The sequence below is a fragment of the Platalea leucorodia genome (genome assembly GCF_965183815.1).
Source record: "Platalea leucorodia genome assembly, chromosome: 18".
NCBI lineage: Eukaryota > Metazoa > Chordata > Aves > Pelecaniformes > Threskiornithidae > Platalea > Platalea leucorodia.
This window is the reverse complement of record NC_138840.1, coordinates 10034984-10058047: the sequence shown is the minus strand read 5'-3', so window position 1 is coordinate 10058047 and position 23064 is coordinate 10034984. Positions and strand designations below refer to the sequence as shown.

At 59.1% G+C, this 23064-nt stretch overlaps 2 protein-coding genes across 8 annotated transcripts in view; both read right to left on the bottom strand.

Moving 5' to 3' along the window:
• PHACTR4 (phosphatase and actin regulator 4) overlaps positions 1-11214 on the bottom strand; it is a 78467-nt gene extending 67253 nt beyond the window's left edge. For 4 of the 6 annotated variants that reach the window (XM_082329792.1, XM_082329794.1, XM_082329791.1 and 1 more), the window contains exon 1: positions 10710-11214. The gene's annotated coding sequence lies outside the window, so the exon portion shown is untranslated. Of the gene's footprint in view, positions 1-1773; positions 1793-7252 lie in introns of those variants that run through there. The other 2 variants (XM_082329790.1, XM_082329793.1) reach the window with 2 other exon arrangements.
• A 116-nt stretch (positions 11215-11330) lies between these two features.
• The window catches only part of LOC309598824 (protein FAM76A), a 33055-nt gene continuing 21321 nt past the window's right edge, over positions 11331-23064 (bottom strand). The window contains exons 1-10 of one of the 2 annotated variants that reach the window (XM_082329785.1): positions 22211-22398; positions 16699-16764; positions 15691-15888; positions 15107-15289; positions 14533-14742; positions 13978-14128; positions 13691-13806; positions 13255-13445; positions 12889-13033; positions 11331-12806 (exon numbers count right to left, since the gene is read on the bottom strand). In XM_082329785.1, the coding sequence (XP_082185911.1) occupies positions 12720-12806; positions 12889-13033; positions 13255-13445; positions 13691-13806; positions 13978-14128; positions 14533-14742; positions 15107-15289; positions 15691-15888; positions 16699-16764; positions 22211-22288 (1425 nt within the window). In that variant the 5' untranslated portion in view covers positions 22289-22398 and the 3' untranslated portion in view covers positions 11331-12719. Of the gene's footprint in view, positions 12807-12888; positions 13034-13254; positions 13446-13690; positions 13807-13977; positions 14129-14532; positions 14743-15106; positions 15290-15690; positions 15889-16698; positions 16765-22210; positions 22399-23064 lie in introns of those variants that run through there. The other variant, XM_082329784.1, reaches the window with a different exon arrangement.

The window sequence follows — 23064 nt, the reverse complement described above, 5'->3', positions numbered from 1 at the left end:
GTCATCAAATTAAACTGGAAATCAAATTAACCAGTGATTGAATGAAGTAGAAGGCTGCATAATCACAGATTACTGATCCAGCGGCATGAAAACAAGGATGCAATCACATTCCCCTTGTTCGTGGCAGCCTCCCTGCACTGTCCCGTACTCCCAAGAGGACTTCCCCTCCCCATCTTCCAGAACTTTTGAGGGTGCTCTGTGCCTCAGACACAGCTCATCCAGCCATTCCTTGGTAGTCCAGAAAGGAAACATTCCTTACAAAAACATCCTTTGAGATATTATCAGATAACAAAGCCAGCCCTGTGAAAGGACAAGCTGACACACTTGAAACCACACTAATTTAGGACAGACCAGCGCAGTCATTTCCAGCACTGTTGGGAAGAACAAGTTTAAACCTACTCTGAATGGGAAAATGGGTTTGTTACCATCACCATCCAAGGTGTTAACTTCGATTGGCGTAACTGTGTGCCAACCAGGTTCCCTCATAAGTGGCCTCATTTTGGCTTTATTTCCCCCTTTTTTGCACTCTCATTTGAAAAGGAATTTAAACTACGTAAAGTTACAATTTTAGGCCTTGTCTACTCTTAAAAGTAATTTGGCTTAATTTAAACAGTATGCTTGAAGAGCAACAGGCATTTATACTGAAATCATAGCAGACAGAGGAATTTAGTACACTCCCATGCAACTTCTACAACACTAGCACATCAAGCTAATTCAGCCGAACCGATCCTTTACCCACCAAGAAGGGACCACTGAAAACTGCATCATTCCCCTTTGCGAGCAAACCTGATTCTGCCCAGGACTTGCTGATGTTCATGTTTTTAAAAAGTTTAAAACTTACTCCTGTAGAATTCAAGGTTTCTTTACACATTACAGGAGCAATCACAAGCTTCCCACCTCTCTCTCTAGGCTTGTGGAAGCAACATTTAAACATCTTAACATTTGAGAAGAGGAGCTTTTTACTTTATTTCAGCCTCAATCAAGCACCTTGTCACATCACTCGCTTTTTTTCAGTACCTTCAGCCCCAGAGAGAGGCACCAAGCCCTCGCCTACCTTCACCTGGACAAACACAACCCAACGCAAGGCAAAGAGGTAAATAATTCATCTGCACGCAAAGAGAAGGAAAGAACAATTAAACAAGAAAGCACAGCAGGGACGTTTCAAATTTCAGCCAACATTAAGACAGAACAGATCAAACAACAAAATACCAAAGGGGCTGCCTCAGAGAGAACTTAAAAAAGGATGAAAGTGCTCTCACAGAAAGCAACGGGACGGCAACACAGATGAAAAAACAGGTTTTACTTTTACTCACAGCCCAAGCCCTTCAGAGGACAGCAGTGCACAGAAACTGAAGCTCCGGCCGGTGCGCTGCCGCTTGTTTCGTTTTAAAGAGGTTTATGGCATGAGCTTGAGCTGGGAGCCGGCTCCCGGCCGCGTCTCCCCGCCGAGGAAGCCCCCGGCCGCGGGAGGCCCGGCCCGGCCCGCCTGCAGAGCCAGCCCCGCGGGCAGAGCCCCAGCCTCCGGGGAGCTCCGGGGGTCCCCGCCGGGCCGGGCGGGCAGAGCGCGGCCCGAGATGACCTTTCGCGCCCGTCCCCCCCGCTTCTCCTCACTGACCACGCTCACCCCGCACCAGCCCCCCCCGGCACCCCCACAGGCCCCTCTCATCCCTCGACACCCTTCGCAGCCGCCCCACACCCGGAGCGCTGCCGGCGGGGAGAGGGACCGGGCCTGGCCACCCCCCGGCGGGGCTCCCCCGGGCCGCCCGCCCTCACCTGCTGCCCGCGGCCGCCGGCTCCCTCCGCCGCTCCCGGGCCGGCCCCGCCGGAAACCTCAGGGGGAAGGGGCCCGCGGAGCATGCCGGGAGTTGTAGTCCGCCCGCCGGGAGGCCACGCCCCCTCGTGGCACGCCACGCCTCCGGCGGCAGGACACGCCCCCTCGCTGCGGAGCGGGGCAGCGGGAGGGACGTGAAGCGGGGTCGGGGGGGCCGGGGGGATTTCGGGTGGGGGTGGTGGGATGATGGGGGGGTTGGGATGGGGGGTGATTGATAGGGTGCTGAGAGGGCTGAGGTGGGGCTTTGGGGTTGGGGTGAGAGGGACTGTGGGTGTTTGGGGTGGGGGGTGATGGGGTGCTGGGGACGTGGGGTGAGGCTTTGGGGTCAGGGGGTGACGGGGTGCCCTGGGGGGCATTTGGGGACAGGAAGGATTTGGGGTTAGGAGGATTTGGGGTTGGTAACCGGGTGCTGTGGGACTTGGGGTTGGGGGACCTGGGGGCCAAGAGGGTGCTGGCGTTCTGTGGGGTCTTGGGCCAGTTACTGCAGCACTGCAGATGGAGGGATTTGGGGTGACGCAGGGTTTGGGGGTCAGTCAGAGAGCAGGGTGCTGTGGGGTGGGGATTGGGGGCCAGGTGGGATATGGGGTACTGCCAGGTGGGGACTTGGCATCAGTTAGGGCATCACATGGAGGGTTTCGGGGCTGGGGGAAGCTGGTGCCGGTGTGTCAATGGGGTGCCATGGGGTGGGGTATTGGGGGGCAGTGGGGAGAGTGGGGGTGAGGTGTGGGGTGAGCCAGGGATGATGGGCAAGAGAAAAACCCCACAAAAGGCATCTCCCACCTGGGCTGGGCATTGGAGCAGGCCCCCTCCCCGCACCCCAACCCCAGCAGAGATATAGCACAGCTCCAAAGGGACGCGACATTGTTTGTCACCAACCTCCGCATGAGTCTAATTAGTGGGGTGAAGATTTTACTCTCTAATTGTTCCAGTTAGCTTGTATGGGAGGCCCTGGGGAAACAGTGATGCATCCTTGTCCCCCAAACAGGCTCTCAGGCAGCAGGGCACAGCCAGGGCATGAGGAGGAGGGGGCAGAGCCATCAGTACATCCATGAGGCATTGAACCCCACTGCCCCTTCCTTTTCCCATTGGGCGATTGCCCTAAATCACAGGGTGAGGGGTTTTATGGGGCCACCGGCTGGCCCAGGGACAGAAAATCAAGATTAAAATGCCCCTGGGGCACACATGGGGCTTCAGATCTGACCTGCTGGAGGGAGGGAGTATTTAATGTCTTTGAGCAAAACAAGAGAATATATATTTTTTTCTAATATATCTATATATTTAATTTCCATTCTCTCCAGTGAAAGCTCAATCGTCAACAAACCCCTGTTTTCTTTGGATTAATTTTTATATTAAAGTTTTCAATCACTGTAATACATCAAATTACAGAAACAGACACTTGCTATACCAGAAAAAAAGACAAAATACCTCGTCCTCACCAAAGCTTAAGACTAACTTTCTAACAACCAGCTGCGCTGTGGCATAAGCAAGACACCGGTGCCCAGGAAGCCCGGCCATGTGCTCATTTGATGCCATCCAATCCCCAGCGGGCTGTTGTTTGTCTGGCCACGTTGTTTGTCTGGCTGGACTGTTCCCTCCCAGCGCAGCATCTCCCCACACCAGCGTTGGCACCAAAGTCACTTTCCCATGCCCCCGCAAGAGAGATAGGGTTTGCCCACAGAAGCCTGAGTTCCCAGGTCACCTGGGAGGTGGATTCAGCCCTTAGCACCCCGGCAGGGGAATGCTTGCCTCTGAAACCCCGGCATCCCTGGGGGGCTGCTGGCACAACCGCACGCACACACAACATGGTACTGGCAGGGCTGCAGGCAGGAGGCAGCTGCCTGCCTGATTGATTGTGCTGCAGAGCTCAGCCAGGGCAGGAGTGGAGGTCGCTTACCTGGACAGGGCAGGTTTGTTCGAGGGATTCCTGATCTCCTATGACACCCCCCGCTTTCCCTGGGTGCCCTCTCCCCCACCTTTGGGCTCCTCTGTGCCACATTTCTGAAATCACTCCCAGCCACTCTCCTGCAGCACACGGCACAGCTCCAGTTTCCGACGGTGCGTGATGCTCAGCGGCTTCTCCCCATCTGGCTGCATCATCCAGGTGGGGGTCACCGCACCACACCAGCTTCCACGATTTCCTCATGATACACAGACCACCTTCCTCCATGACAAACCCCAGGCTTTCGGTGTCACAGCTTCAGCTAAACCCCTCTGGAAACACACCAAGTGACCCAGAGTTCGCTCTTCCCTTTTTCAGTGTAAATATATGTATTTTATTCCCTTCTTCTGTAGCCGGCTCTGGGAAATATGACTCATCCTTCAGTTGTGGTTGGGGTTCCCATTTCAGCCATGGAGCGAGAAGCCACCAGGGTGGCTGGAAATGGCTGTTGTGCATCTGCGCCAGCTTGGCTTCATGGCATGGGGCATGGGGCGAGGATGATCACGACTCCCTGGGATGGAACTGGGAGTGAGGGTCAAGCTGTAAACCGCCCTTATTAAACATGGAGGATGATAAAGCAGCTCATGGTGGAGTCCTACTGATTTCAGCCAAGCCAGGACTGAGGTGAGATGCTCACCAGCTCACCCGCCGTCCCAGCAGGAATGGCCAGGGACATCCATCAATCCTCCCTCCACGCCTGTCCTTCCTCCTCCCACGGTTCCTGCTCCAGGGCCTCTAAACCCTGAAGAAACCACCTTGGAGAACTAGCAAGGCAAAGCCAGCGCTTACAAGGAGCTTCCTCCAATGTCTCAGCCAGGAACAGCGATTTTTATTGGCCAGAGAAGCCGCCACCGGACAGTGCACCTTTCCCAGCACTGGCACGAGCAGTGTCCCATGCACACATGGATGGCAATGATGCCAAACTGGTCTGTCACACGGGGAAAACCCTTGTGTCCTCGTCCCTGGGCGACTCGTGGGTGAGCCACCCGCTGCTGCAAAGGTGCCGTGGGGGGGCGATGAGCCCACCCTGGGGTGCTGTGCTCGGAGCCACCAGGTCCCCTCCCCTTCCTCAGTCACATCAGGGGCTGGCTGGCATTAGCAGCTAAAGACCACCCGTATTTTATGAGTTGTGCTCAGAGCCCATCCAGTGGGTGATTAAACAGCAGAGGCGCTATCCTGCGAGGGGGTCAGGGGAAGGTGGCACAAACCCCCATGACAGCTCCTGGATGCTGAGCAGCATCCTTGCAGGAGCAAAATCTGAGCTGAAGGGCTGTGTCCTGGCTCCAGCAAGGCACAGGCTGCTGTGACAGCCCACCTCCAGCCCACAGGAGCTGCTAAAAACTACTTTGGATGTCAAACCCTCCTCTCCAAAGCCCCTGGGTGGTTAGAGGGATCTCTTCGAGGTGTCAGGAAAATAATGAGAGGAAAAGGCTTTGCTCCTATAAAGCGCTGTGTGCTGTGGAGCCTGCTTGAATGCAACCGGCCCCTGCAGGGAGCAGTGAAGCCCAGCTGGGGCTCTGTGCTGCCCAGCACCTTTGCTTGCCAGCCCCCCACTCCCCTTCCAGGTGTTTTTAGATAAGAGCATCCATTTCATGCATTCAGCTTCCTGCCCTTGGAGGACATGCTTTCCCCATGTCCCCAGGGAGTACCGCAACCTCTCTGCCTGGTGGGAAGGGAGGAATATGGGGCATTTCCCTCTGCTACCATCCAGACAGGCTGCGGGCAGAGCAGCTGCCTGGTGCTCAGAGCAGCTGTTGGGCAGGGGCAGGCTCAGGTCCCGGCCATGATCCTGGCTCTGCTCCCTGCTTTGTGCAATGACTGCGGCACGGGGAGAGTGCTGGGGACAGGGTCTGAGACCCACCACACTGAGGGTGGACAGCCAGCTCTTGCTGATCTCTTGGGAGGGATGGGGATGCTCCAAATCCCACGTGGGAGAGGGAAGAATGCAACTTGCATTTTCTATTTTCTGGGGTGTGCCCTTGTCCCCTGATGTCCTGTAAGCCAGCCACTCAGCAAGAAAATGGGATGCAGGGTGTCTTTCCCAGTGGAGCTGGCAGCAAGATGAGCAGGGTTGGCAGTGGGGCTGGCAGCAGGGACATGGGGACAATTTGCAGTGGGGTTGGCAACAAGGACACAGGGAGGGTTGACAGTGGGGCCAGCAGTGAGGCTGTGGGGAAGCTTTGCAGCAGGGCTTGCAGCAGGGACACAGGGCAGGTTTGCAGCAGAGATGTGAGGATGGTTTGCAGCGGGGAAGCTTTGCAGCAGGGACATGGCGAGATGGCTTGCAGTGGGGAGGGTTTACAGTGGGGAAGGTTTGCAACGGGGCTGGTTTCCAGCGGGCGGCTCCCAGCGTTGCTGCCGGCTCCCAGCGAGCGGCGCTGCCGCCCCAGGAAAGCCGGGAGCGGCGGGGAGCAGCCAGCCCCGGCTCCGCCAGCCCCGGGCTGGTCCCGCCCGGCCGTGGAAAGGTGCCCCCGGGCAGGGGCTGGGAACCGCCGCTCGGCCGGAGATCGTTTGGGCTGCAAAGCTAATGCCAGGCAAATAAATAGCGGGCTGAGGGCTGAGCGGCAGCGGTGCTTGTGGAGCTGATTTGTTCCCCTCTATTGCACGGGCATGTGATGGGGATCCCTTTGCACCCATCGGGGTGCTTCGTCTCCCGGCTGGTGCAGAGCTGAGGTGCAGGATGGCACCCCGGAACCCGGGGCGAAGGAGGTGACAGCAGCTCGGGGACACATTGTGAATTAGGGCTGCCTCTGGTCCCAGCCCTCCCCGCACGCCACCATGCCATCGCTGCTGCTTGGCTGCTTTTCAAGGACTAAAATGATCCAGCAGCCACTTGGGATTTACAGCCCACGGTGCCCAGGGCCCGCAGCTCCTCCAGGATAAGCCTGGTTTGTCCCCAGTGAGGACAGCAAGTCAGCTTCCCAGTGACAGCCAAATGGTCCCTCTTAAATCCAAAGCAAACAGCTTATTACCTGCTGCAAAGGAGCAGAGGGCTGGGTCCTTATCCACTCCCACCCTGTGAAGCTTTCCCTCTGTGCCTGCAAGGGTCGAGCTGATTTTGGAGGGGCTTGTGGGGGGAGTCTGGCTCCCAGGCACCAGCAGGATGGCTCCTGGCACTCCAGGGACCCAAAGGTGCCCACCTCGGTGCACAGGCTAGGTGCTGGCAGGGTGCAAAGCCACATTTCTGGGTGAAATATGGCTGCAAAAGCAGTGCTCAGCGTCCTGAAACTGCAACACCACGTGTGCCGCGATGACGGTGTCTGTCCCACAGCAGTGACCTGGTGGCAGGGCTGCAGGCTGGCAGCCCCAGCGGGACTGGACATGGTGTCGGTTACGCACAGAAGCAGGGCTGGCGCCGGGTGCAGATGGTGCCAGGGGATATTTTGGGCTCCATGGGCAGGACACATTCTGTTCCCATGAGGTAAAGCAGTAAGTGGGGGGCCGGTCCTTCCCTCCCACCCACCACCCTGCAAAACCCTTACCAGTGTCCCTGGGTGGCTCTGGGGCTCCACCACTGGAAAGTGCCTGGAAGGGACTGGGAGCACTGGGGCTGCAGGGCTCAACTCCATTGCAGTCTCAGGTGACAACAGCAGAGGCTCTGCCAAGGCAGCTGCTCACTGGTGGGAAATGTGTGATACCATGGGAGACACGTGGGATTGCCCACAGCCATGCAGACATGGGCACTGGGCAAAGTTGGGTCAGAGACCTCCACCCACTGCCACCACGTGCTTGAGCTGAACCTCCACATCCACCTCACCCTTGAAGAGCTGCTTTGTTTTCGTCCTGAATTTATCCATCTTCAGCCCATGTAGTGGGTCCAGGTGTCTGCTCGCAGCCGTAGCGCAACGAGCTGCCAACACTCAGGGCACGGACATTCCCCCTCATCTCCAGCCCCACACGAACTGGGCTGAGCCCCAGCCCATCTGACTTCCAGGATGAGGACTTCCCTTGCTGCTCAAATCCCCCCTGCAGCTCGGCCAGGCACCGGGCTTGGCAAGAGACAACCCTCGGCATGGCACAATGCCGCTGCACCCTCCCCATATTACGGCACAGCAGCTCAGCCTTGGCATTGCCCATTTTGCAAAGCACTTGGGACTCCATCAGCCTTAAAGTACACATTCAGCACAGCCCGCGATTATTATTATTATTTTCCCATTGCATTGCTGCATTTTAACCACCGTTAACACGTTATGTTTTTAAATTGAGGGCAATTGTGCAAAAAAATTGCATACATTGGGATCATAACTACCAGCTGTAGGTAGGGAGATTATTAACACGCCTTCTGCCCTGCAAGACAGACAATGAAAACCGACGATAAATTATATATATGCGTACAAATTGCAGGCCTTGGTTAAACACAGGGTGAGGAATTTATTGGTTTATAATTGTGACCACCTGAAAAAAGGAAGGGGGTTAAACTGATACAATGACCCAGGCAATGAGTTAAAGGAGGCCCACGGCACCAGCTCATCCCCGAGTTGTTTGATGCTGTAGCAGAAAAATAGGGGAAAAAATAAAGCAAGCGACTAGTCCTTCCTGGGTGTCCTCGCCATCTGTTGGGAGAAGCATGGGAAGCACTGGGTGCCCACGGTAAATCCTTTGTGGATTTAAAATAAATCTGGGGAACTGGGGAGGAAAAATTGGAGCCCAAACCAGACTTGCTGCTAAGGCCAAGCTTTGCAAGACTGTAGGGGAAAAATAAGGGATTAAAAATAACACTTTCAAGAGCCTTCCTGCTTTGCAGCTCACCGAGCGAGGCTCAGGGCAGCACTAGCTCCAGGCACCAGCTCCCCCCTGGGCTGCACCCTGGGGAAGGAGGAGCTGCCACATCCTGGGCAGCCCTTAGGTCTATGAGCACCCTCTTCTCTCTGCTTTAGCATGAGGATATAACATGCACACATGCCTGCAGGGAGGTACTTAAATAGGGCCTCGCCAGAGGAGCGGGGCAGAGCAGCAGCAAAGATGGGGTGGATGAGGGGCACGGAGCAGCCATCCCACCCAGAGCGGGTCACTCCACATCTTGCAAACACAGCAGGGGACCGGCAGAAACAATAGAAAGTAATGCAAAAAGATATTTTCCCTTCCTTGCTGCAGGACAGGCAATGCAATGGGCACCAAGCTGCAAACCTCTCCAGGGGAGAAAACCTTGCTGCACCAGGGATGCTGGGCTGGTACAGAGGGGTGCTGGAGCTCGGGCTGCTGCCAGCCACCCCAAAAGCAGGCAACGCACCTTGCAGGTGAGCAATGTACCCAGCTCCAGCCAGCTGTTGGGAGCCCTGTCCAAGCCAAAACCCCTCCCGGCCTTGGCTGCCTGAGTCCCCTGGCCGCTGCTGCAACACAGCCCTGCACTCACAGCCCTCCTTCCACCTGCCCCATGGCACCTAGAGCCAGGAAAGCCATCGCAAGGCTTTGGCTCACACTAGGCGCTGCTTGCTCAGGCATTGCAAACAGGTGGCCATGCCCGATGGGTTTGCAATTGCTGATGCATCAACCAGGCACCGGGGTTTAAACATGAGCTTGGGCTGGGTTTGCAGGGCTGTATAGTTGACACTGGGGTGTCATAGCTGTTCCCTGGGTGCCCCAGGACCCAGCTGGACTCGGTGTCATCCTGGTTATTTGATATTGCTGGGAAAAGCAAGACAGGGTAGGGATGCAGAGCTGTGACCCCACAAGATGCTGGTGCTGATTTTGCCAGATATGCTGGGGTGAAACTGCAACAGAGTGGGTTTTTTTCTCTTCCCCCCACCCCCCCGCCCCTTCCCAAAGGCTCGGCCCCTCCCAGCGTGGCTCTATGACCAGAAACAGCACCTTTACTTAGAGGATTTCTTCCACTTGAACAAAATATTTCGGATGCCTCAAAGAGCGCCAGAAGGCAGCAGAAAAAAATCCTTCCTCAGACAGAATCTCCCTGTTGGCTTGACCCTTTTCTAATGATTGCCTGATTTTCTGAGCTGTTTCAGTTCCCTAAAAGATGACATTTTCTCACTTCTTTTGAAAAACCAACACGTAATTTTCCCCTCTTTGCAGCTGAACCATTGGCACCATCCCACCAGAACCTCCAGCCACACCAGGTCCCGAAGACCCCGCAGCCAGACCCCTCCCTATATATGGTACAAAAGCCACTAGCATTAAAAATTCAAAGCACCCTCCCTAAAATCATGCTAGACTCACTTAAAAATAAGCTCACTGTTGCAGTTCCCAGTATATTTGGGGAATAAACCCACCAAGCTGCAGGGCAGGGAGCTGTCACCCGGGCAGGGGCTGGGGGCTGCCCTAGGGACTCCAAGGGGTCCCCAAGCACCCCCAGACCCCCCGCACAGTGTTGTCCCCTCACTGGCTGGGTGTTACAGGGTGACAGCCTAAAAATACAGCACTTGGAGAGAGGGCTTTGCTCTTCTCTCCGCAGCCCGAAGGCACTGTCAGCAGCTCAGCCTCCTCAGCCAGGGCTGGAAAAACAGGCTAAGTATTTGGAGGCTGTGACAGTGCAGGAAAACTGCTTGGCCTGGCTTACGCCTCGCACAAGCCTGGCCAGCGCAGGCAGGCCCCCCCCCTGCACCCCAAGGGGTTCTCTGGCGTCTCATAAGTGTTAAGCTAACCCTTACCTATGGTTTGCAGCTCTCCTCTACAAGACGTCTGCTAAACCTGCCTGCAGTCACTGGCAATGCGAAGCAGACCTGGACAGACGTCTAGATGGGGACTCCAGCCCAGGGACTTTGGCATGACCAGCAAAGCCAAGGGAGACCTGCCCTCCTGCCTCAGTTTCCCCAGTGTCCTTGAGCTGCCCCAAGAGCACCTTTCCCCTGTGCACAGTGCAAATAGAGGCTCTGCCCTATAAACCCCCAGCAAACCTTTACCATGCTGGTGGTGCCTAAGCCCCATCCAGCCTCACTGCCCACAGCCCCACATCCCCACTCAGACAGGCAGCATGGTGGGTCCTACCTGTCTGCAGGGGCTGGAAGGTCTGCACAGCCCCAGAGCCAGGATCCAGCTCCTCGCTGTTCCTCAGGCACACAGCACAGGGATGCACCTCGGTCTGCAGGGAGGGGCCAGCCCCTCCTCTGGGATCTTATCAGCAGCTGCCAGGGGCTCCTGCCCGCACCCTGATAAGTGCTGGGCTCCACGTCACAGGGCTGGGGTCCCCCCAGTGCAGCTCCACCCCTGCAGCCCGCTCAGCTCCATCCCAGCAGCAGGACCAGAGCATCCCATGGGACACCCACATTGAAATGAGTGCTGGTGCCCCAAATCCTGGCTTTTCGGGAGGGTGCTACACCCAGGAGTGGCTGGGAACGGTCACTGCAAGGAGGGTGCACTGGAGACGAGCCTGTCTCCCTCAGGCAGATGGGGAGTGCATAGGCCCTCCATTTGCCCCCTTGGACAACCCAGGGCTGCTCCCAGCCACCCCCAGAGCAGTAGGACACCCCCACCCCATACTGTGCTATGCATTATCAGCCCCTAAGGCTGAGCAAAGGGAAAGGGAAACTGCGTCTCACACTCGCTTGCTTAGCAGCACTGCCCTGCAGAGGCATTTGGGAAAAGAAGAAAAGAAAAGAAAAGAAAAGAAAAAAAAAAAAGATCAATTTTATTTTTCCAAACAAGATCTGTAGCAAAGTCACAGTGGCACTTCCATGCCCAGTCAGGAGTAAATACACCCAAAAAAATACAGAAATAACTTAACTGGAGCTACGGTTCAGCAGAGACAAACCAAGAGAGGCTGAGCAGCAGGCAATGCTGCTGGACCCAGATCCACACTCCAGCAGAGGCGGGAGCGGGGGCTCTCCCAAACAGGAACCTCCTCGGCGACCCGCGCCGGTGGGAAATGCTTTGGCACATTTGGTAAAGCTATGGCCACCCGTCCCACCCCATCACCCTCACAGCAGGTAGGAGGGCAGCCACAGGCAGCCCCACACCCCAGCACAGCTCCCTGCTGTTAGGGGGAGGTTGAGGCACCAGAGATGTGCCAGTGGTTGAAAAATGATGCAAAAAAGGTGCAAAACACCACAGGCACTTCTACCCTCACCCTGCTCCTGCCCTGGGATCAAAGTTAAGAGGCACTTCACATCCCAAATTGCAGCGGGCTCGGGGGGGGGACGGGGGACACGACGGACGACGACAGGACAGGGCAGAGCTTAACCCCTCCTGCAGGCCCACCAGCCCCCATCTGAGGGCTGGGTTGGGGTCTGGCCATGCCAGGGCCCATGGGGAGGAGCAGCAAGGGGCTGCGCACACCCCCAGCCATGGAGGGGATGTCCCCATGACACAGCAGGCACTGAAGACAGCAGAAACTCAGGCCAGGGCAGGGAAGAGCCGCAGCCTCTCCCCCAGCCATTCAGACCCTAACACGGGGGGGGACTCAGCTTGGAGATGAGTGGCACTGGAGGCTGCCCAGCTGGGCAAGGAGATGGCCGGATCCTTCCCACCACTCCTGCAGTGCCTTCCTTGGGTGCAAGCCAGAGAGGCGGGGAGGGCGTGCCAGGGCAGCATCCCCACCAGCAGCTGCATGTCTTCTAGAACATGTCTTCAAGAAGCCGGGGCAAAGCCCATGATACCCTCTGGTGATCTCTGGCATGAGGACAGTCCTCCACAGCAGCAGTCTTGGTGCCAGGACATGGCACAGAGATGTAATACCAGCACTGCATGGTGAAGGCAGCACCCACAGGCACCCTGGTTTGGCTTCATTCAGGCTCACCCCAAGAAAGGCACAGAGCAGTCAAGCACCCCCAGCTCTGCCAAGCCCAGGGCAGCACTCTGGGGTCTTCTCAGTGCTGACGGCTTCTTGAGGATCCCCTCTCCTGGGAGGAGGGGCAGGGAAGCCCTCCCTTTCCTTCCACAGCTCCAGGCCCCTTAAGGGGGGGAGACAATATTCCAGCAAAGTCTTTAGGGTACCAGCTCCCCCCTGGCCTTTCTCCCAAACCTGAGGCAGGAGGAGGAGGAGGAGGGAGCAGAGGCTGGTCAGGTCATGTAGCGGGTGACAGCTCTCAGGGCATACAGCAGAGCCGCTTGCATCCGAGCCTCCAGCAAGAGCAGGTTGATGTGCACCTATGCAGGGAGAGTGGGGTCAGCACATGGGGGCTCAGGACTCCCCCATGGCCTGCCAGGAGGGGAAGGGATAGGGCAGCACCTTCTCCGAGTGCTTGAAGTGTCTCCAGAACTGTGTATACATCCGCTTAGTCGTCTTCTCTGGGTAGCAAGCCACCGTCTTTATGTAGATCTTCAAGCTGCGCTCCAGGAGCTGGTTCACCTCCCCATAGTTGTAGTCGTCGTAGCTGGGGGAGAGAGGAGGGCACGTTACTCCAGGCACAACCCCTGCCCATTTGTACACCCCGGGCTCTTTTCAGACCTAAGCTGTGCCCCACAACAGCATCACTTTGCCTTAGTCTAAGCAGCAGCACAGGCTCACCAAGACAGAGTCACAGGCTCCCAGGCTGGACCCGCTCATGGGCCCTACCCAAGGTGAACAGGCTCCGGCCATGGTTTGGGAACCTACCGGATGCCGAAGACGCAGTGGACGTAGTTCCAGATGGCCCTGCGCAGCATGGACGTGTCCACGCCACAGTGCATGGCAATAGTGTTGTATGTCAGGTTGTAGACGACCTGGAACTTCTCATCCAGGAGCTGCCCCACATCAGGGTAGAGGCGGTTGATCAGTGAGTAGCCGTGGTCCTCCCAGGTGTAATCCTGCCAGAAAAAGGATGCTGGGGTAGGGGCTTAACAGGGAAACGTGGGGTTCTTTCAAAGCCAGGGACACAAGCTGGTGTCTTCCCCTGCCATGCTGACCCCCACAACTATTAGTCACGCTGTCCACAACCTTGGGAACAGCCCCACTGTCCGTCCCCCCCCCCCCCGCCAAGACAAGCAGGACCTGCCACCCAGCACCCTGCCACCCCTTCCCCTCCAGCTGGCGCGGAACCATGAGCACCCACCTGCGCACGGAAAGTGGGGGGTGCCTGCTCACCCCTCCTTGTGAAGTCCTTGTAGCCAAACTCAGGGTCCTCCACAAAGCAGAGGACATTGGACTGCAGGGAGTGATCCGCAGTATCTACAAGACACCACCGCAGCAGCCATGAGCAATGCGGCATGACCCTGAACAGAGCCAGCCCTGTAGCTGGGGGCCTGATCCTGCTCCTCCCTGGGCAGATCCTGGCTCCTTTCCTCCCCTCCCCTGTGATGTCCCTGGCCCACAGCCAGCTGCACCCCTGGACCTCCTCACCCGAGGGAGCAACCAGCAAACTCTCTGTCTTCTCCAGCTCAAAGCGCGTCGCCATCTCCTCCTGCGTGACACCCTCCTCCTCCAGCTGACTTTCCTGCAGCAGCTTCATCCTCTCCATCAGCACCTCCACCTCCTGCATGGCGTCTTTGCCCTGGCAAAGCAGAGAACAGAGTCAACCCTCGCCCAGGTCAAACAAGGTTGCAGAGGGGTTGCAAGCCCAGAGCAGCACAGAGCCGCTCTCAGCCCTGCTGTCACTTGGAGCAGCCCCAGGGCTTCTCTAAAGAGCATTTGCCTCTGGGTTTGTCCTGCCCACCAGACCCCAGCTGCTCCCATGCCTCATCCTGGGGACTGGGAGAAGGAGGAAGCCCTGTGGAGGATGCTACTGCGTGGAGGATGCTACTGCATGGTCCTAAAGCATCTGCTGTTCCCAATAAAAGGCCTTAGGGCAATTCCCAGGGGAGGCACCATAAACCAGTCCAGCACCCCACCATACCCTCCCTTCCCACACCACACCACCACCCCTGCAAGGCAAAGCCCCCTCCTCCCCCCCCTTACCCCAGAGCCCCCCACGCTGTCGTCAGAGGCAGGGCTGCTGTCGCTGTGGGGTGAGGGGGGCAGGCAGCCATGCCCCCCATCCTGGTCCTCCTCAGGGTTGATGCCACAGCCGAAGACGAAGGAAGCAAGCGAGTGGTAATGGGTGAGGAGCACCAGGGCCTGCACCAGCTCTGCCAGCGACCAGCTGTTCTCCCCTGTCTTCAGCAGGGCCTGCGAGGCACATGGGGTTGGAGAGACGCCCCCCAGCCCCCTGGCTCACTATGCCATACCACCCACCGCACCCTAGAGCTGAGGTAAACCAAGGGCAGGGAGACAGGAGGGTGTTTGGGATGTGCCTCCCCCATAAGCCAGCCGCTGTCAGCAGGACAGTCCCCAGCCACGCGGCACAAGTCACCCCTTCCCCATCCATCAGGAGCAGCACAGACCCTGCCCTCCAGCTCAGAGACTCCCTCAGCCCTGAAAGGCTTAAACCTGGGGGGGCTTGTGCAAGCAGGGATGTGGCCCCTGGGATCAAGCCCCCAAAACCAGAGCATGTTTTGGGGGAGGGATCTGTGCCAGCAGCATCAGCTCTCACCTCGATGTGCTCCTTGGTGATGAGCCAGGGCCGGTGTGCCAGCAGTTTGTTGATCTCATTGAGGTTCCTGAGTTTTTGGGGGGCACAGTGCAGCCCCTGCAGCCATGCTGGGTTGCCCCCCACCTGCAGGAACTCCCCCATGTGCAAGCCCACCAGGTAGGAGCACTGGTGCCGGGCTGCTGCCTGTGGGAAGAACTGGGCAGTCAGCCCCTGGCACCAGCCAGGGGCCCCCCACAACCCTGCTACAAGCCCTTGGAGAAGCCAAGGCAGGAAGCCATCTCCCCACATTGCCCTTGGAGGGTTTTCCCTGGGGATGAGAGTCCAGACAGGGGTGTCTGCCCCCCCCCCCACCATCAATGCCAGTCCCCAGGGGCCCTGGAGGGGAGGGGTGGTGGGGTACCCTGGATGGGCACCACAGGACCAACCCCAAAGGGGGTTCCAAGCCTCTGGGACCACAGATCAGAGCGGGGCCCCATCTGTGGGGTCCCAAATGCCTTACTGCCTCCAGGCAGAAACCCAGCAGAGGTGCTGGGACCACACATACCCCCAAGGGACCCCACACCCCAAGGGACTCCCATCCTCACCATGATGGCGATGTAGTGGCGCTTGTGGTAGGGTAGGGGCCCATCCATGCGCAGCAGGAGGTACTGAGTCTTCCAGAAGCTGCTGAGATATTGGGGGTGCAGCCCCATGACCATGGTGATGTTGTCCACCCTGCCCGCCGAGACAAAGGCCTCGATGAGGAGCTGGCGTCGGCTGTTCTCCGCACCTTCCTGCAGGATCTACCAGGACGGAGAGAGAAGGGCAGTGAAGGGCTGTGTGCTGCAGCCCCCCACTCTTCCCAACAGCCCCTCTAACCTAGAGGGAGACCTCCCCCCATCAAGCATTGGTGGCCAGCAGGACCCAGGCATCCAGGAGCACCCATCCCACCGCATCAGATGCTCACCCCATCAGAGGTGTCCAGCCTCCACCTCGCTGCCCGGTACGGACACCGCCGGCAGCCCCCACTGCCTGCCTCCCCCCTCCCGGACCCAGAGGGCAGGGAGTGACGGGGGGTGTCCATGCCAGACCCCACACAGCCCAGCCGTCTCAGCCCACGGGTTGGGTTGTTTATTTGGGCACTGGTGTGTGGCGGGGAGGAGATGGGACTCATTCCCCCCGCCCCCCCCCGGTCTCTCCACCCCCACTGTGGTGACGAAACCACGGCACTATCTCTGCCAAAGAAGAAACCATCTGGGACACTGATGCTGGGTGCCGAGATAGGGCTGAGGGTGCCCTGGCATGGGGAGCCCCAGGGATTTCAAGACACAGTTTACGGGGAGGACAGGCAGGGCAGGATGGGGGCTGCCTTTGCAGCACAGGGGAAAGACAGCCACATTTGGGTGAGTGGGGAAACTGAGGCACAGGCAGGGCAGGGACTTGGGGCAGGAAAACGCCAGGGTGAAACAACACAACTGCTCCCCACCATCCTCCAAAACCAGAGACCCCCCCACTGCCACAGGGATACCCTGGGCTGGGTGACCCTTCCCCATCCCACTCCCCCCCCAGCAGGGAGGGATGCACCCACCCAAGACCATCCCCACTGTTCTTACCTCTTCCAAGGGGATGAAGGCGCTGGGGCCCTTCCCTAGCTGCCGGGGGACCTTGACCCCTCTGTCCTAGGAGGGAAAAAGCAGCAGCTTTAGCCCAGCACTGGGGCAGCCAGGAGCCACTGAGCGCTCCCGGGACAAGCGGCCGCCGCCAGCAGGACGAGCGCAGTGGCACCGGAAGGGGTGACTCATGTAGCCACCCCGCACGGGCCACAGGGACACGCGGCCATCGCCCCCGCGCCCTTGCGTCAGTCCAGGCAGCGCATGATGAAATCGGGCAGGGGTGTTGCTCTGCACCCCCGGGAGGTGTGACACACTGGGACCGTGCCAGGACACCAGAGCCGAGGCATCGCAGGCCAGTAGTGCAAAGACACCCCTTGCTCCCAGGTCTCTACCACCTCCACGGGAAAACACAGCGGAAACTGGAGCCACGGGACAGTGATAGGTCCCAGGAGCAGCACGGCTCCGGCCATGGCCCTGAGTGCAGCGGGGCACTGCAGTTTGCAATCACCAGCATAAATATGGTGCCCGGGGCTCCCACTAACCACCCCACCCGGCACAAAATGCTGATAAACCTCTCCACCAGTTTTATTTTTTTTCCTCCCCAAATCCATTAATGCAGTTAAGACAGAAACAAGACACCTGGTTACAGGTTAGCTGCTGCTCTCTGCACTCCAGGCACAGGGTTCCGCTCCTTTCTGACACCCCCATGCTCTACCTCCCCCCCAGCTCCCCAGGGAAGAGCAAGTGTTTCCATGCTATATTTTCTCCAAGCAGATATCTTCCTCCTCTCTGCTGGCAGGTGGGGGCCAGCTGCACCCAACCAGGGTGCAGACGGCAGCAGCGATGGGGATGCCGCAAGCAGGACCCCCCCATCCAGAGCACAACGGGACCAGGACCCTCCCAGCCCTCCTGCTCCAGGGGTGCCCATGGGGACCGCCCCAGCCAGCCCTGGAGCCGAAACACAGGGATGCAGCAGAGCCTGAATCCTCCCCCATCCCAGTTTTGCACCTCAACATCCTACCAGTTTGCAAGTTTGCAGTGGTGCAGGGGAAATTTCTCTGCCTGCATTACAGCGGCACCCACAGCTACCAACCACAGACAGGAGGGATGCAGCATCCACCCTGAGAGCTAAATTAATCCTCCCAAAACACCTACAGAGAACCCAGAACCTGGTTTGGGGCTGGGAGAAGAGAGGGTAGAAAAGGGTTCAACTGCTCCCAGCCCTGGGAAGGAGGCAAGGGGGAAGGGGGTGGGTGTGCAGTCCCCTCAAATACAGGGGGAACACGGTGCTTGCTTGGAACCAGGACCGAGACAGGGCAGTGGCAGCAGATAGGACATTCAGCAAACACCCGCAGCATCACTTCCTCCAACCCACGCTCCAGATACAGGTGCTGATGGCAGCACCCGCTGCCCACCATAGAGGCGGCGCTCAGGGCCCCCGCTCCGGGTGGGGATGCACCAGCCTCCTCTTCCCGTTCCCTGCAGAAATCCCCCGGGTCCCTCTGCCAGCAGGAGCTGGAGTGGCACCGTGAGGCTGGGACCTATCCCCGAGAGCAGGCTGTGCTTGGTCACCTCCACCGGGACTTTTGAACGGGAGCCCAGCACCAACTGTGCAGGCAGGATGTGAGCCCGGGGCCCAGATCTGCCCGCCCAGGGAGTGGGGAGGGTCTCAGCCCCCCAGGATGCCCACAACCACCCTGCTCCATCCCATGGCACACTGGGTTTGCACAGGGGATGTGGGGAGCAGTGGTGCCACGGAGAACCAGAGGCAGCAGCAGACATGCCCATGGTGTTGGACACAGCAAAGCTCCTGCGGCCCATCCGGAGGGATGCCTTGGCCAGCGGAGACCTGCGCCCTGCTTTGCTCCGGGTGCAGGGAGAGGGAGAGACACGGTAGGGAGACAAGCACGGGGCAGGCAATGGCCACCGGTCACCGCCGCTTGCACTTCTGGGGACACAGAAAGAGCCAGGCACCCTGTCCCAGCAGCTGTGGGTGAAGGCAGCGCCACGCCAGCCAAAACCACAAGGCATGCCTGGCTCCCTGCCAGCCCCCAGGACCCAAAATAAATGGCTCATCCCCAGCAGGGAGAGCAGGGTGCTGCCCGCACACTCTTCACAACTGGAAGTGGGCAGCCTTGCTCCCACAGCACCCAGTTACTGGGTGAACCAGCAAAAGCAGGAGCTGCACTGGGGACCATCTGCAAGGCTGCTGCTCCCACAGAACCCACAGCTCTTGCTGTCCTGGGGGGGTGGGGGGGGCAAAGGCATGACCCTCATTTTATTGCACTCCTCCCTCCTGTGGCTCAGCCAGGCTGATGCTCCCCACATCCCATCAGTCACACTGCACCAAGGCAATTCCCAGCAACCCCCTTTCTCCCTTCCCCACATCACCTCCCTCCACCCACCACTGTTGAAGGCTCCCCGGGGTGGGCAGGGCACAGCCACCGCTTGTCCCACAGCTGGGAGAGGCATGGGAAACCCACAGCGCCAATGCAGAGAAAAGCAAGCACAGCACCCAGCGGTGTTTTCCAAAACAAAGAAGCCTTCCAAAACCAACGGCACAATCGGACACACACCTTCCAGACCACTAATGATGGAGAAGCTCAAAGGGCAGCTCTGCCCCCAAACCTGCTCTCCCCCATGCTCAGCATCCAGCATCACACCCAGCATCATGCTCCCAGCCTCCTGCAACCGTGCAGAAGAGGCTGCAGGCAAGGTGGCAGCAAGGCTCCCGCTGCCAGGATTCACCTGCAGGAGATGGGACATGTCACAGGGGAACAGCAGCAGCAGGAGGAGGGTGCCTGGACACACACAACCGGGGGTGCCGACGGTAGGAAGGCACGTCCCACTCTCCAGCTGTGGAGCAACAGGGCAGGGAGCCGCTTCTCCCAAGGGTCTTTTCTGTGATGCCCTGTGAAGGGATGAGCCCCGGGGCTGCCACCCGGCTCCACCAGGAGAGATACCCGAGAGCTGGAGCCAGGCACAGCCCAGGTGATGGTGGGTGCCTTCTCCTGCCGGCTGCCTCCAAACCACTACCAAGGCAGCAGGCACAGCCTGGCACCGTCTCCCGAGCGGGGAAGGGGTGTGGGATGGCACGAGGTGACCACACAGCAGCTGTCAGCACGGCCACACGCTCCCCACGTGTCAGGCAGTGGGTCACAGCGCACCATGGGCTCTTGCCAGCACCGGGCTGCAGCCACCCCAGCAAAGCAAGCATCTGCACGCTCTGACGACTCTGAGTGTGCGGGATGCTCCTGCCCCAAGTCACCACGGAAGTGAGACTGGGGTGACAGCAGGAGCAGGTTCGTGCCATCACTGCTTTGGGTGCTGAGCTGGCTCTGCACTGACTCATGGTTTGGGGATAAAGAGCTTCTTTGGTGCTCCAAGAGGCTCCCCAGGAGGGGATGGCAATGGAGAGACCCCAGCAGGCAAATCCATGGGACACAGACAGCAGGAATTCTGACCCCAAACGCAGCAAGGAGCCAGGGAGCTCAGCCCATCCCATCCCACCACTTTTTGGTGACAGCTCAGGGTGACCTTTGAAGGTGCATTTTAATCATTCCTACACAGAGGCTTGTTATGTTTTGCTGCATTAAGCAATCCTCAGGGGTGCTGCAGTTAACCCTCACCGTGCCACCTCTGGGTAGTGCTTCACCTCCTGCTTCCACTGATGGGGAAACTGAGGCACAGAGGCAATGTGCCAACCTGCACCAGCCATGCAACCTGCTCCCAGGCTCCAGCCAGCACACAGCAGGCGGAGAGTGTCAACAGAGACATGGGGGCAAGGAGTTAATCCCCCTGGAGTGGGAAGCCCCCCTCCACCCCCTGCACTGGTGCCAGCGCTTAGTCAGGTGTTGGAAAATCATTCCCGATAAGGTGAGGTTAAACAAACACTCCTGCAGCTGCCCGGCAGAATGGGTTTGCCCCTCGTAACTCTGCTCCTGCCAAAACCCAGGCAGGAGGCTGTGCCTGGGCCGTACCGGGGGGCGAGAACAACGCCAGGGCTCGGCCCTGCTGACGCGCAGAGCCGACGCACGAGCACAACCCCCTTGGCACAAGCTGCCCCCAGCCTGACCTGCTCTGGGAAAGCAAACCCAGCTGCCACCACACTCCAGCAAGGAGGGCAACAGGATCCCCAAATCCCACCCTGCCTCCTCCTGAAAACCTGAAGAGCTTTCACGGAGACCAGAGCAGCCACTGAACAGACAGCCCTGCAGCGGTGCAAACCCCACTGCCACAGCATGCAGGAACAAAACTGAGGTGCTTTCACAGTGGGTGTGAAGGTCCCAGCCCTTTCAGTCAGTGGTACCTGCTGGACATCAGTGGCCAAGGTCCAAGGCATCTCCACCACTACCGTCCTTCCCCCAGCCTGCTCCAAAGCACCAATTTCAGACTTCAGCTCATGCCAGGACAAGTGCTGGAGGGGATTCCCCAACAGCACTGCTGTCTGGGGTCTTTCCCACCCACTGTCCTGGGGTTTCCAGCTTCCAGCCCATGTCAGGAATAACCGTTCTTGCAGCTACACCGAGGTGGCACAGCTATTTGGGGAGCCACTGACTCCCCGCAAGCAAAGCCCCAAACTGCAGAGCAATCCTGCTGTCCCTGGGGAAACCTGAAAGAAGGGGAATGCACAAGCAAGAGGAAAAACAGCAATCTTTTTTTTCAGGAGGGAAAATAAGTCTTACAAATAGAAGCAACTCCCAGCTTTTCAGGAAACTCAGTAGGTTGGTGTACTAAAGTTGCAGACCAGCCCGACTGCCAGACAGGGAGGTCCTGCAAAGCTCCACAGACACCTCAGGGCTCCAGTTTTGCACACTGGACTCCAAACACAAAAGCCCTGGGTGATGTGAGATGTTTCCCAGACTTCTGGGTTAACAGGGACATCAAAGAGATCCCATGCCCAGCCTGGGAATAGCCGCATGAGCCGAACGACTGGACAGAGACCCCAGCCCCCCTAGCCTCCCACCAGCTCTGCACCACCTATGCTGGTGGGCACGTCCCATCGCCAGCCCCTACCTCCATTTCCCTTCACCTCACAGCCCACGCCTGCAGGCAGGACCTCTGCCTGGCTCCCACACACGGCAGCTCCTGGAGGGTTTGGGAGACCCTGAGATCTCCCCGTCCAGCCACTCCAATGTCCCCCTGCCAGGACAGGGCCACCCCATCCCCAGGAGCCCTGGGTGGGCTCCCAGCGCCCCAACCTGCTCCCACACACCAGCACCCTTATTTTTCGGCTCGCTGCAAAGCAGATGAGCCAGAGGGTTATTTTTTGCAGCCCGGCCCCGGCTCCTCCGCCCGGCCGGACATGTCCCTGCTTGTCCCCTTCCCGGGGGATGGCCCCGGCCGGGGGGGACACAGCGGTCCTGGGGCGGGGGGACACCACCAGCCCCTCCCCTCGGGACCCCTCGGGCGGGCTGCAGGGTGGCAGCACCCCGTCCCATCCCGGGGAGGGGCGGGGGGCGATGCAAACCGGGAGCGCCTCGGGCAAGCGAGCACCGAGCCGAGCCCTTACCTCGCCGCCCCGCCGGGCCCCGCAGCCCCAGTACTCCTCCAGCCCCGCGGGGCGGCACGGCGAGCCGGCCACCAGCATGGCAGCGCGGGGGCTAAGCGGCGGGCATGGCCCCGGGACCCCCCGGGCTGCGGCGGGGGTCCCCAGGCGCCCCGGGCTCCAGAACCTTCCCGGGCGCTTTCATAGAGCGGCGGCGGGCGGGGGGGGCGGGAGGCAGCCACGCCCCCGCCCCGTCTCGACCAATGGCAACGCGGAGGCGTGACCAAGACGCGCACCCGTCAGCCAATAGGGAGCGGCGGCGCGGGGGGTGCTGGGGGTTGCAGTTCGCCGCCGGTGCCCTGGGCTTGCTGCGGGTTGAGGCCGCCGGGTGTGAGCCCTGCCAGCCGTGAGCCCTGCCGGCCGTGCGGGACCCCCGGGCGGGCAGCAACGGGAGCCCCCCGCCCGCGGCCGAGCAACCCAGCGGACGGTGCCCGCTCAGGGGGAGCGCCATGGGGGGGTCTCGCACTTCGTGCATCCTCTCTGCTCCGAGAGGAAGGACAGGGTCCGTCTGCACAGCCCTGCTTTCCTGACCCTTTGACACAGGGAGTCACGGAAAATGTCTCCTGGGGCCAAAGGGAAAAGAAACCTGATGGAAAAGGCACGCGAGGAGCCTGGGCGCATTTATGGGCTCTGGTATTCGTCCAAAATCGCTCAGCTGCCCTAGTCTTACCTTGTGCACGGAGCCTGTCCTGCGGCTCTGTGTGGCCGTGAGCAATTGCTGTGTCCCACCCCGGGGCTCCCCCCAGCTTTGCAGAGTGGTTTGATTAACCCAGTGCAGAAGACCTCCAAGAGTTGCGGAGCAGCCTTCCCCTCCCATT